The following is a 13,637-nucleotide window of genomic DNA, read 5'->3' as shown; positions in this document are numbered from 1 at the left end:
AACATTCCCTAATATATAATGTCGGTGTAACTTTATGACTTTTTAGTCCACCGACACCTTCATGATATACCGCTTGATGGCAAATATGAAGTTCTCCTTGATCGCGAATTGTTGTCCTACAAACAACTCTTCCAATTCAGAATCTACTGCCATTTCATATGCATGTGTCGCATCGGGTTCTACACTCAACATGTGGACCCTAGGGTCATTTTGAATAAAAATGTCACAACTCGGGTTCCCGATCAAAGAGTGTGTACATCTTCACCCTCATTTGTGCATTTATCGTAGATATCATCCCAGACCATTATTATTAGGTCCTTCTTCACCATCTGCATCAGTGCCCATCACCTTTGAATGTATCTCTAAAAGGGGACCCAAAATAGGGTTGTTATACACAGTCCCATCATGGTGTGGATTTTTGGGCCATGTGGATGTCCATCCACAACCTCACCATTCTACCTATCCAATATTAAGATCAAAGTCAAACTCGTATTGTTGACTTAATGGAGTGACATTTTGAACGGGCTCCAGATCAGCTAACTCAGAAAACAACTCAACTGATTTAGCATTTATATTCCCAGTCAAGCAATAAATTGCGATCATAGTGCCCACGTCTTTTTCATCTACAAGTTTCATCCTGTATATTTGCATAGATTTGAAGAAACTAGAAATTTGTAAAATAATCTTGACATCGTCCTTCCACAACGAAGACCTATTTTGGCACTAATCATTTGTTTCATTTTTTCAACCTTTACATTCTTATTTTTAGCGAGATTCAAATCAACAAACAATTGTTGTTTGTAAAATTACTCCATTGAATTGAACATATACGAATAATTGGTTATTCATCTTCGATACAATATCTATTTTCACTTCTCCTACTAAACACAAACCTTTCCCCTTTGTTCTCTCTTGAACAAATAAAAAAAGTTCAACAAAAACCAAAACTAATACAGATATTTGGACAAGTTAGTGGGGTTATATATTTTGGGTGATGTCACCTAACAACATTGCGGGACACTGGTGCACCTGGCATGTTGGCAATACCCGGAATTTTTTCTTTTTCGATCTCTTTATTTCCCTACAAAGCTATTTTTTTAAAAATACCATAGGTGTCGCCTGAAACATCGACAACAACAAAAAAATTATTTTTTTTAAACTGACACCGGTGACACAAAAAAATATATATTTTTTAAATCTAACATTTTTTTTATAAATTGATACTGGTGTCACCTAACACACCTACATCACCCAAAAAAATATATTTTTTTAAATTGACACTGGTGCCACCCGACACACCGTTGGCACCAATTTTAATTTTTTTTTATCTGACACAACTATTCTTTTTTAATTCTCCTTGGTGCCACCTGATAGACTGCTGACACCCATTAAACGATATTTTTGTTTTTTTTGTTCCTCCTTGAATACTAGTATTTTTCATGAATATTTTAACAAACACATATTGATGCCGCATAACAAAATGGCGGCACCCAAAAAAATTATTTTTTTAAAAAAGCCGATAATTGATTAATGATGAGGGGGCAGTACCACTGATATATCAGGCAACACCAACGAACGCTGTAAATTTTAGATCATTTTCGTATTTAATTTTTCACTTGATGATTATCATAATTAATTAACTAATTTTGGTTATTTTAGAGAAAAAGCCTTGAAAGATGCTTATTACAATTAACACTAATATTAAAAATATTTATATAACAACTTTGAATTGCCAAAAATTCTTAATATCCATATGAAGTTTCATGGTCTTGCTCGAGGGAAAATACTTTGCCCAAAATTTGCTTGCTAGCTCGTCCCAAGTGTTGATGGAATCTACCAGATGCAAATCTAACCACATAAAAGCATCATCAATAAGATAGAAAATGAATAACCAATGACGTATAGCATCATCAGTTACCCTATTATATTTGAAAGTATAAAAAATGGTTAGAAATCACTTAAGATGTTGATTTGGATCTTCTTTCAGTGACCCTCGAAATTGAAGGTTCAATTGTATCATTTGGATCATGGCTGGTTTAATTTTGAAATTATTAGCATTAATCACCGACCGATTAATGCTACCTCAAACAACATCTAAATTGAGCATTACGTAGTCACGCAAAGTTCATTGCTTTATGGGTAGGTGTGGTGGTTGTCAAAATTTTCCTTGTAGATTTTCGATAGGCTGCTAGTGGAGGTGATGCATCTTTAGGATTTTGCACCTTCCTCGCGTGTGTGATGATACGTTCCAGTTTTGATTCTAGCCCAAATGGTAAGGCACCATTACCGGTTTGATTCATACAATGCCTCCTACAAGCACAAGAGAGTGAAGAAAATTAATTAAAAATTGTAACAAAATATAAACAAATAGAAAATAAGGTCGTATCTATAAATCCTACTTTGACTACTTATCTCTACCTAAGAATGTACACTAAAAATTACTCAATCTTACACTGCTTTCCCCAGCAACGACGCTAACAACTTGATCGGCTATGCACGTGTGCGTTAAAACAATGAATTTATATAACAACTTTGAAAGTTTTATTTTACTACAAGCGTACAGTGTCAATCAATGTCAATTGTAATATTTATAGTTCCTATTGAACACGAAGTATTCCAAGGGGTTGAACCCAAAAAAAGAGGCGATTGAGTAATAGCTGCATACATGATAGAGTCTAAGCGGCTATTAACACGATTTTATAGTATGACAATTCATAATAAGAGAAATTTGCAAGAAAATTAAATGTTCTACTCTAAGGTAAAACTAAAGGACTATTTAGTAAATAACTAATGGGGTTTGGTTGACTTTAATGTGGTTCAACAAACCTCGGACAAGGGACATAAATCACGTAAATTATCAAGTGGCTCCATTTTATCTTCCGATTTCATTGGTTAATTCGGGACTCATGAACGGGTGCGCGGCAAGATTACCTTCCGGGATCACTTTATCTTGATATTCCCTTAAGAGTGTCACTACCCAAGTTCTTAGTTTTATTCGATTTAGTCCAATTTATTATGATTTAGTCCTTTATCCAAGAGTTTTAGTTTACCTACGTCTCCATCAATCAACCTCTTTTGAGGTTTAGCTACACATGCTCAAATTAAAATAAATAAACATAAAAATGTAAATCAAGGCAACCATGAAAGTAAAACTTAAGAAAAATATAAAAGTTGAGATTTTTATGCAAGAAAACTTAAAGATCAGAAAACTAAAAGTATTCAACAGGAAAATCTAAAGTAAGAAACATAAAATGAACAAGCTTTAACAATTTTAAAGTAGAATAAACTGAAACACATTAAATTAAAGCTTAAAATGTCTTGAAAGTAAGGTACATGGACTAAAAATGCAAATAAATCTTAGCTACAGTAATAACTAACTTAATTTACACTAAGAATAATAAGATTAAAAAGTAAACACAGAAAAATAAACTCTAATCTAAGGTTTAAGGAAAGGAAAATAAAAACTCTAAAAAAGTGCAGAGAAAAACTAAAGAAAACCTAGAGAAAACTAAACCTAAAACTAAGTTAATCTCTGTATTCCTCCTCATCAGCAATTTTTGGTTGTTTTGAAGTGTATTCTAATGACTTTTTTGCCAAAAATGCCCCTACAAGGCCTTGTGTGATTGGTGGACCGAGTAGACAAAGACTATCCTTTTTGTCCAAGTTTTTCCCCTTGACGAATGTGATATCGTGATACCTCGAGTAGTGTTGAACCTTGGGGTTTTGTTTGGAAGGTGAATATCATGATACCACTAAAAGGTGTCTTCAGTCTTCTTTATTATTAGAGGTATCGTGATTCCAAGGAATGGATATGGTGATACATTTTCCCTTGGTGTCGTTCTTGCTCGTTTTTTACCCCTACATCACTCAAACACATGTTAGGCCTCCCAATTGCGCTATTGGCTAATTTGGGTCGTAGAATGGGAAAAAACAAGACATTTACACTTATTAATCAAAAATATAAAAATAACAAAAAACTACACTAAAAACACTATTTTGCTTGAGAAAAGGCTCCTTAAGTGCGTCAGAAAAGTCTAATTTACCATATCGATTTGTGGTAGATCAATGCATATAGAGGGACACTTTTAAAAACATGTTTTCAAATGACAAATAGTAAAACACACTACAAATATGTTTGTTTTATCAAACATTTATGTTGTAAGGCTTTATACTACCTTTGAAAGTCTGTGATAAACGATAAATGTTTCATTCAAACCCTTTTGACTTAGAAAAGATTTTAAATAAACAAGAGGTACATTTAGTATGGTTTTCGCATATTGTAAATTTTTTTTAAGTATGTAAGTATTGTGACATATTATATTCAGATCCGGTAAATCGGGTCGGGTATAGGGTGTTACACTCGTACCTTACGTATGTATTCTGATATGAGACATTACATTTCTTTTTAGTTCGTAAAAGTATTCAAAATATTTAAAAAATAAATTGAAACTGATATTTACCCATGTTCACGACTTGTTTGTGCAAGTCTGCATTCTTATAGACCTGTAGAAGTTAACGGCGATGTAGTGGATGCAGTAGACGAATCTTCACGAAACTCCAAAACACCTAATCATGGCAATTAGCCCTTTTAATTTATCAGAGATAATGCAAATGATGTCTTGTCTAACAACATGCCTCCGCAAGTTCGTCATGAAAAATTGCCATGATTTCATTTCTTTTGTACTTTCTAGTTACCGTATTGTGCAATCACAATTAGGAGTATCTGCATATATTTACCATATAGTCAAGTAGCATCAAATTGCACCAGTGGCTTATAGTGGGAGAAGGCTCTAACACATTGATTGAATGTATAGAAAAAACGATGGAAAATTCTTCTCTCTGGTTGTAGTTCGTCCTCTAGGATATAAAAGGGAAGCATCTGCAAGTTAACGACAATACATGGCACGTACTCTTGCATCGCAACTAACCACCCCTGAAGTTCGTTGTATGGTGCTTCCTTATCTTCTTGCAACTGCTCCATGACTATCTATTTAGCCAACCATGCTTTCTTGTACTACACCTTGTACTAGAATCGGGCTTGTATGTCGACAATCAAAACGATATAGGAATAGTGGGCATGTCTATCACTAGTGGCATGATATAGTTGCAAATTCTTTTCACATCCTGTTTGTGATGGTCTTACATCATACGTGTAACAGTGCATGTATAAGGCCTTCAAATTTTTGAATCGTCCACAGTTGAGTCCTTTGCATAAATATAACTTAAGCCTACTAGTTGCACCCTTCTCCAAACCTCTATCATTCCCTAAAATATAATGTCAGTATAAACTTTATGACTTTGTAGTCCACCAACACCTTCATGCTATACCACTTGATGGCAAATATGTAGTCCTCCTTGATCGTGAAATGTTGCCCTACTTGCAACTCTTCTAATTCGAAATCTACCTCCAATCGGTAAGAATGTGTTATATTTAAATACTCAAAGAACTTGGATGCATGCGTCGCATTGAGGTCTACACTTAACATGTGGGCCCCAAGGTTGTTTTATATAACAATGCCACAACTCAGGTTCTCGACTAAGGAGGGTGTACATCTTCACCCTCCTCTACGCTTTCATCATCGATATTATCCCGAACCATCATTATCAATTCCTTCTTCACCATTTGCATCGGTGTCCATCACCTCCAAATGTATCCCTAAATCGGGACCCAGAATAGGGTTGTTATACGTAGTTCCACCATGTTGTGGATTTTTAGCCCATGTGGATGTCTCTCAATAACCTGACTGTTTTGCCCATCTGACATTAAGATCAATGTTAAACCCGTATTGTTGACTTAATGCGTGACATTTTGATTGGGCTCCACATCGGCAGACTCAGTAAACAACTCAACTGGTTCAGCGTTTATGTTCCCAGTTGAGCAATAAATTGCGATCATAGTGCCCACGTTTTCATCATTTACAAGTTTCATCTCTGCATATTTGCACGGATTTGAGGAAACTGGAAATTTGTAGAATAGTTTGGACATCGTCCTTCCACAATAGAAAGCTATTTTAACATTAATCTTTTGTTTCATTTTTTCGATCTTTACATTCTTATTAAACCTCATTCCTATTTTCTGATGAGATTCAAATACACAACCAACTGTTTGTAAAATTACTCCCTCGAAGTGAACGTATACGAAGAATTGTTATTTATCTTTGATATAATATTTATTTTATCTTCTCCTACTAAACACAAATCTTTCCCCTTTTTGCTCTCTTGAGCAAATAAAAAAAGTTCAACAAGAACCAAAACTAATACAAGATATTTAGACGGATTGGTGGGGATATATATTTTGGGTACTGTCACCTAGCAATGTCACAAAGCCATCGGTGCTGCTTAACATGTAGGTGATACCAATTTTTTTTTCAGTCTCCTTATTTCCCTACAAAGCTATTTCTTTTTTTAAAAAATACCATTGGTGCTACCTGACACATGGTGACACAAAAGAATCATTTTTTTAAATGCAGACACTGATGCAGCCTGACACATCTGGGACAACAAAAAAAATCATTTTTTTAAACTGACACCAGTGTCGCTTGACACACTAGTTACAAAAACAAATCAATTTCCTTTTTAAATTTGACATTTTTTTAAATTGACACCGGTGCCACCTAACACACTAATGGCACTAATTTGAAATTTTTTTTCTATCTAACACAACTAGTCTTTTTTAATTTTACCCGATGTCGCCTGACTGGCCATTGACATCCATTAAAATTTTCTTTCTTTTTATTTTTCCTTAAATACTCGTATTTTTAATGAATATTTTAACGAATATATATTAGTGTAGCTTAACATAGTGATGCACCCGAAAAAATTATTTTAAAAAAAAACTAATGATTGATTAATGATGAAGGGGATATACTACTACTAATGTATGAGGGAGCACTGATGTAAATTTCAAATCATTTTTGTATTTAATTTTTTCTTGATATTATCGTAATTAATTAAGTAATTTTGGTTCTTTTAGAGAAAAAGCGTGGAAAGATGCATACTGCAATTAACAGTAACATTAAAGAATACAATGACTCAGTAAAAAAAAACTTCCGATCGTCTATTTCTTTCGTATAAAAAAACCCATTTTTGCAAAAAGGAAAAAGGGTAAATCACGTGGGTGGCCTAGTATGTAAACCTATCATAACCACACAGTGGTACTAAAAAGAAAAAAATTGACAGTGAAGCACCTGAAAACTCATCTCCAGCCCCGCCCTCCTGCATGTTGCCACGTGTACCCTGCCCTTCTCAAAATTTTGGCGGGTGTGTTTTTTCACTCATTCACAGTGGAGCGGCGCTCAGCTGTCACCAGTAGGGGGGCATTCCCGTCTTTTTATCACCCCCTCTGTCTAGGGTTTATTGCTCTGACAACCTCTCCCTCCCTGTCCCTTCTTCATTGTCTACATTTTTGTTTTCTCTTCCCTCCTTCTCTTTTTGCAAATTTTAGCTTTTCTTTTTTCATTTTTAGTTTTCTGGGTTTTGTTCTTTGAGAGCAAAATCTTCTCTCCTTTTCCCTGTTTTTTCGTCTCAGTAAATGAGAAAGGTTTATGATTGTTAAGTTGGTTTTTCTTTGCCCATCAAGCTTTGATTAGGTTTTCTTTTTCTTTTCACTTTATCATTCTGTTTGAACGAAATATATCTGTAGAGTTGCTTCATGGGTGTAATGGATCTGAGAGCAAAGGTGGATCATAAAAAAAAAAATCATCTTCAATGCTTCGAAGTTTTTCATTTCTTTTTTCAACCTATTGTTTCTTTTCTTTTTAATTTACTGATTAGATTTGTATTTATTATTCAGAAATCATGGAGTGAAGATATGATGAGTGAGAGCAGCAAGAAGTTTTGTACTGATTGCAAAACCACAAAAACCCCTCTTTGGAGAGGTGGCCCTGCTGGCCCCAAGGTATTTTTTTTAACCTTCCATTTTCATCTCTTTCGCACACATCTTTTTGAAGTTTGGGTTTATTTCCTTTTTTCTTTTAAAATCGTCAGCATGAGTCGTCCTCTGGCAAAAGCTCTCATCTTTTTCCATACATATATTAGCTTCTTTTTAAGCTGATGAGTCTTCATCCCGTTTGATTGTTTTGGTTAATAATCATCACCAAATCTATTACTTTGCTTTATTTGACATTTATTGATTGTTCTGTTTTTTGCTTTTTTTGGGGGGGGTAATTTCAGTCACTGTGCAATGCATGTGGAATCAGATACAGGAAAAAAAGGAGAGCAATGTTGTGTTTGAACAAAGGAATAGAGAAGAAGAAGGAGATATCACATTCACCATCATCAGATAGCAGCAGCTCTATTGCTCCAGCAAATGATGGTGGTGGTGAGAATCTGAGTGCCAACTTAAATGGATTGAGCGAGAGTGTGAAGATGAGTTTATTTGCTTTGGGCAGTGAAGTTTTGTTCCAAACCTCATCGTCTTTATCTGGGGTGGTAAAGAAACAAAGGTGCCAAAGGAGAAGGAGGTTGGGAGAGGAAGAACAAGCTGCAATTTCTTTGATGGCATTGTCGTGTGGCACAGTTTTTGCTTAAAATATGAAACAGACTAGACAAAACAAAACAAAAGAAATGGGGGCTTCAAAAAGGAGAGGGAAAACACTAACCGAAAAAGCTGTTTCTTCATTTTGTCTTTTTTTTGCCTGGGATTTTCCTTATTAGTGAAATTAAAAAAACCCATGTTATTGACTGCTGCTTGTTCTTTTTTTTTAACGTAAGAGAGAGTTGAGGGAAGTAATGTTTTTTGGGGATGGCTGATGATGGTTCAATCATAATGTAAATATTAGATCGGGAATCAATGAGAATGAGAATGGGAATGAGAATTTTATCTTTGGTTATTCGTACCTTATGCAAGCAAATTTAGTGGCGTGAAAGATGATTCTAGCATGTAGATTGTTGAGAGGAAGTTCATCTTGGGGAATGGTAGTTGATCTTTTCGGGTGTGGTGATGGGCCTGAAGTGGCCTCAAGAGGGAAGTAATATCACCTAAACCTAACGCTTTTCCTGCGCCCCAAATGGAATTATTCCTTCATTTCAGAGGCTAAACTATCTGACACTTGAAGGTTAACGAATTGAACAATTGACCAACTTTAATTTCTTTCTTCAATTAAAACTGGAATTTGGAAGGATAAATCAATATATAAAAGGGATCTGCCTAATTCTATTTACATTAAAATGTGATGGTAGTCCCTATACTTATAGAATTTTAGATTTGGTCTTTATAAGCTTGGTAGAGTGGAAAGAAAATTGGAGGAGGATGAAAAATATAGTTCTCTCATCATTGGTGTACTTGGTAGGAGAAATGGAAAAATGGTGAAAAATAGAAGGAAAGAAAATGCATAATTTTTAATTGACATGCACATCACTTTCCTTTTCTCCTCTCATCATTTCAATTTAAAAGTGTTAATTTTTATGCATTAGGATAAAAAATGCTCTCTTCCTTTTTATTTCCTCATTTTTCTTCCTAATCAAGCATACTGAAAATTTATTTTCTTTCCATTTTTTCTTTCTTCCCTCCCATCCCTCTACATTTTCACCCAACCAGGCACACCCTAAAAATTAAATATTCAATCATTTTACTTTTCCAATTTGAAAATCTTAGTCTAATCATTATCATTGTTAGTAGTTGCTATAAAAAATTATCAATTTAATATGTTTATTTTTTGTCAATCATATATCATGCCAAATAAGGACAATTTTACCAAAATTTCAAGTTGGTAAATTTTAACATAATATACTTACAATTTGTGGCTCCATTGTGATTTTTAAATAGAAAATTAGGAGATTGAGATTTTTAAATAAAAAGGTAATTAAAGTATATAGATAAACTTTAACTTCTGCAGGCTACGAATAATTATAAGGAGCAAAAAATGCGGAAGGATTCAATAAATCGGAGAAATGCTCTCATTGAGAGTCGAACTCAAGACCTCCCGCTTACTAAACGGGTGCTCTAACCAACTGAGCTACGAAAGCAGTCGACTGTAGCATCCAAAATAATTTAATTAATCCATAGAATTAATTAAGAAAAAAAAATGCAACTGACCATAATTTGAAATGCAAAGTAACAGATTGCTAGGCTGATACCTAATATGACTTTCAGCCTTTGGATCTCAATCTTCATGGCAACTGCATATGTATACATCTAATTATTACAATGTGGATTTATGTGCCATTTCTTTGAAATTAAAAGAATTGATACAAGGTAATACATATAGATATATAGCCAAACACCTCATCTCCTAATGGGAATCCCCTAAAGCTAGAAATACCCACCCAGGGAGTTTTAAAGAATCAATATCAGCTCCTTTCCTTTCTCAAGGAAAAAGAATACATAACTTATAAACTCTATTATAGATCAATCCTCTAAACGCGATTCAAACACCCGCCTCTTCCTCTTCTTGAAAGGACAACAACCCAAGAATTGAAGAGTAAGAAAATAAGTAATCATGACGGTTAAGTCGTATGCGTATGGGGGTATTCAAAATCCCCCATGCTCATGCTGCTGACCAAGGAAATTGCTGATTCTAAAGTAATGGGCTCTCACCGCTGGTCAAACTGGAAATCATCAACGAAAAAAACATGCATGCGAATCAAAAGATTATCTCCTTGAGGATTAGGAGGACCAACATGACAAAGCACATTATAACGAGCACTGTAGCACACATCACCATGCCTCCCTGTTTCTGTGTTCTTTCTGCCTGCAACTCGAATTCATACAAGATTTTAGAATGATTCCCAGAAAACATGTAAATGAAGATCAATAATTGGAGGAAGACAAGACCTTCTGTAGTTGTTTGAGGCCTTCTTCAACTGTAGTTGCAACATTTTGAATGTTGTAGTCTATCCTATCCACAATGGTACCCTGTTTTGGAGATTGCATTTAATGGCTCTGGAACACTTTGTAACTTACAACTAATGCTAGATGGATCATTACCTGATCAATCACAAGAACTGACAAATCTTTCATAATCTGAGCAAGCTCATTTACGGACTCCGCAACCTATACAAACAATTTTAATACAGGCACAAATAATTCATTTCGGATAGCTATGAAAGCAGCATCAGATAAAAAAAAGATCAAGAGCAATGAACTTGCCTGTTGAATCTCCCTTTCCCTCTCAACTGTGAGTGCCTCATTTTGTTTTAACTTTGCCATCTGATGCTCACTAAATATCTAAATGACATCATTCTAAAATGTTAGAATCTGACACTAAACTGGAATCAGATAAAAGCCACAAATCCATGAAAACCTAATATAATTATACAGGGGAAAGATAAGGAAGTTAAACTAGGCACATTTTGGAGCTTGATTCTCACATGATTATCAAGATCCTAACATGCTATTTGGCATTCACCACCCCAAAAATGAGTTTCCTCAAATGTGTTTGGATTGATCGTATATTACAAAAGAAAGAAGGTTTAAAGAACCAGTATACCATATCATCCAAGTCATCATTTTCTGCATAAGACCTATTTCCATTTATATTCATCTCTAGATCAACTCCATCCTGGCCCTACAATAGAAACCAGCAATTTAGTTACATTAAAGAAATGCACAAAATGCATTATAATAAGACTGGAAAACACAGAAATGAATGGAATGAGTTTGAAATTGAAATTGTATGACCATTTGGCATGTGAAACTACAACCAAACATTATGCAATATTGCATTGCCAAGAAGGAATTTTCTTTCTATACCTCTGTTTGCTGCCTGAGGCGCTTCAAATAAGTTGATTGCTTCTTCCGGAGCTCCATTGATAGGTTCTGAAGGGAAGTAGCAAGTTGACGCTGCCAAAAAGGAGAGAAACATGAAAAACAAGAAATGTAAACAAAAAAACAGTTCAGAATAGTACATCATTCAAGAGCATAAAAGCTTAAAATTATGTCAGAGGACATGCCAAATAAAGCCCTGAACATCGGACATTATTATCTTCCTTTCAGCAATGACATATGTGTAAGGGCTAGAAAGTCAAAGATGACCTTTTATCTCACCATCACTAAGCCTTACCTGGACATTTTTCCTAACATTTGAATCCTCAGAAGGTCCAGATGCAGAGAGTTTTTGTAATCTCTTCTCTGATTTCCTCAACAGATTAGTTATCTCATGGGTAAGAGACTCAATAATGCGTTGATCTTCTTTACCATCACCAAATGAAGGCATTAAAGCCTTTGCATGAGCCGTAGCCAACTCAGCCATTTTTGTCCGTGCACGTTGCACATTTGCTGCTATTTCTTCAGACACATCTACCCAAGCTGGTGGTAGACCCACTGTAACTGCACCCTTACTGCAACAAGCAAACAACACCTTATTGTCCTACTACAGAGTTATATGATCATTCAAACAGAGATATAGACGTACTTATAACTATTTGAACGAGAACATGAACTTCACACGAAAACCCAATTGTAGTTTATATCTACATTCCCTCATTGCAAAACTTTGATCTTTCATTGCACTGCATAAACCGCCTCATAATTTTTGTAGCTCTTTCCATATCATTTGAAATATCTCACAGCTAAATCATTCTTGTAAGAATTATTCAAGGATTACCAACAAATTCAATCATAAGAATCTCTTCGATGCCAATTCCTCGAAACAGTTTATAATCTAGCATTCCTGCTTAGCCTAAACTATACCAATTTTAATTAAAATAAAAGGAGACAAATTCAGCTCAAGTAAGCTAACTAATTATATTTAGATAAATTCACGCATAAGTAAAAGAAAAGCAAGTATTGCTCTCGATCTTGAATTTTTTTTTTAATCTTATATTGAAAACTAATAGTTGCAAACGTTGAATTACCTTGAATTTCCAGGATCCTCGGTACTTAGAGGAGTATAAGAACGATTTGGATGGAGCAACGAAGTACTAACCAGCTCGATCACCGGTCCTCCACCGGAGCTCTTGGTCGCCGCAGACGATGCCGACGAACTCGCCGGAATTCTAACACTCTTCAACGCATCCCTGTATTTCCTGAATAGCAGCGACCTGTTCCTCGTCGCCATAGCTCTAAAACGAATATATATATTTAACTAAAAATTAAAAAAAAAATGAATCTAAATCTAGATTCAGATTTAGAATTTAGGATTTAGAGATCTAAAAATTGAGGTTTTGTCATGGCGGAGCTAGAGAAAGCAAAAAAAGGGGATGGACACGTAATTGGCCGTTAAGTGGGCAGTTGATCGGAGACGAACGGCAGTGTCAAGTGCCGGCGAAGCTGAGGAGGAACTACCAATAAAGTAAAACTACAAAGAAGAAATGATACGGTTGGCTTGGCCTGGGGACTTTTCTCTTCTTTTTTTTTTTTCGGTTTGTTTTTTAATTTTATTAGGCTCAATGTTGCAAATTAGAAGTGTGATTAATGTTTTAATCACTTTTTCTATCTTCAATTTAGTCGGGTTCAATTAGTATGGTCGGGTCCTACGCTACAGTGAATTTTTTCTGCCGGACCGAGAATTCGAGATCCGCATCCACCTTATGCCGGCCGAACTTTTTAGGTTTACATCCAAAGTAACTAAATTATTAATATATTTACGTTTTGGTCATTTAATTTCAAAAAGTTACAAAATGGTCACTATATTATTTGAAAGTTTTTATTTAAGTCATTGAGTTGTTAAGTTTTTTTTAAGTCTAGCTAATGAGCT

The 13,637-nt window shown here is 34.9% G+C and overlaps 2 protein-coding genes and 1 non-coding gene across 3 annotated transcripts; 1 reads left to right on the top strand and 2 right to left on the bottom strand.

Moving 5' to 3' along the window:
* Positions 1 to 7,295: 7,295 nt before the first annotated feature.
* LOC107918581 (GATA transcription factor 16) lies at positions 7,296 to 8,821 on the top strand. Its single transcript, XM_016848166.2, has 3 exons — positions 7,296 to 7,678; positions 7,793 to 7,897; positions 8,173 to 8,821. Exons 1-3 carry the CDS (start codon positions 7,652 to 7,654, stop codon positions 8,527 to 8,529), a joined length of 489 nt encoding a protein of 162 aa, XP_016703655.2. The 5' UTR covers positions 7,296 to 7,651; the 3' UTR covers positions 8,530 to 8,821.
* Positions 8,822 to 9,892: 1,071 nt separating this feature from the next.
* TRNAT-AGU (transfer RNA threonine (anticodon AGU)) lies at positions 9,893 to 9,966 on the bottom strand. Its single transcript has one exon. It is a non-coding gene; the product is annotated as a tRNA-Thr (tRNA).
* A 188-nt stretch (positions 9,967 to 10,154) lies between these two features.
* LOC107915884 (syntaxin-43) lies at positions 10,155 to 13,333 on the bottom strand. The gene is made up of 8 exons (XM_041086038.1): positions 12,796 to 13,333; positions 12,003 to 12,279; positions 11,693 to 11,782; positions 11,430 to 11,507; positions 11,090 to 11,167; positions 10,928 to 10,993; positions 10,775 to 10,855; positions 10,155 to 10,691 (listed from the first exon to the last, which is right to left on the bottom strand). The coding sequence occupies exons 1-8, from the start codon at positions 12,996 to 12,998 to the stop codon at positions 10,584 to 10,586; spliced, it is 981 nt and encodes a 326-aa protein (XP_040941972.1). The 5' UTR covers positions 12,999 to 13,333; the 3' UTR covers positions 10,155 to 10,583.
* Between the last annotated feature and the right edge of the window lie 304 nt (positions 13,334 to 13,637).

Source organism: Gossypium hirsutum, chromosome A13 (genome assembly GCF_007990345.1).
Source record: "Gossypium hirsutum isolate 1008001.06 chromosome A13, Gossypium_hirsutum_v2.1, whole genome shotgun sequence".
NCBI lineage: Eukaryota > Viridiplantae > Streptophyta > Magnoliopsida > Malvales > Malvaceae > Gossypium > Gossypium hirsutum.
This window is presented reverse-complemented; position numbering and strand designations above follow the sequence as displayed.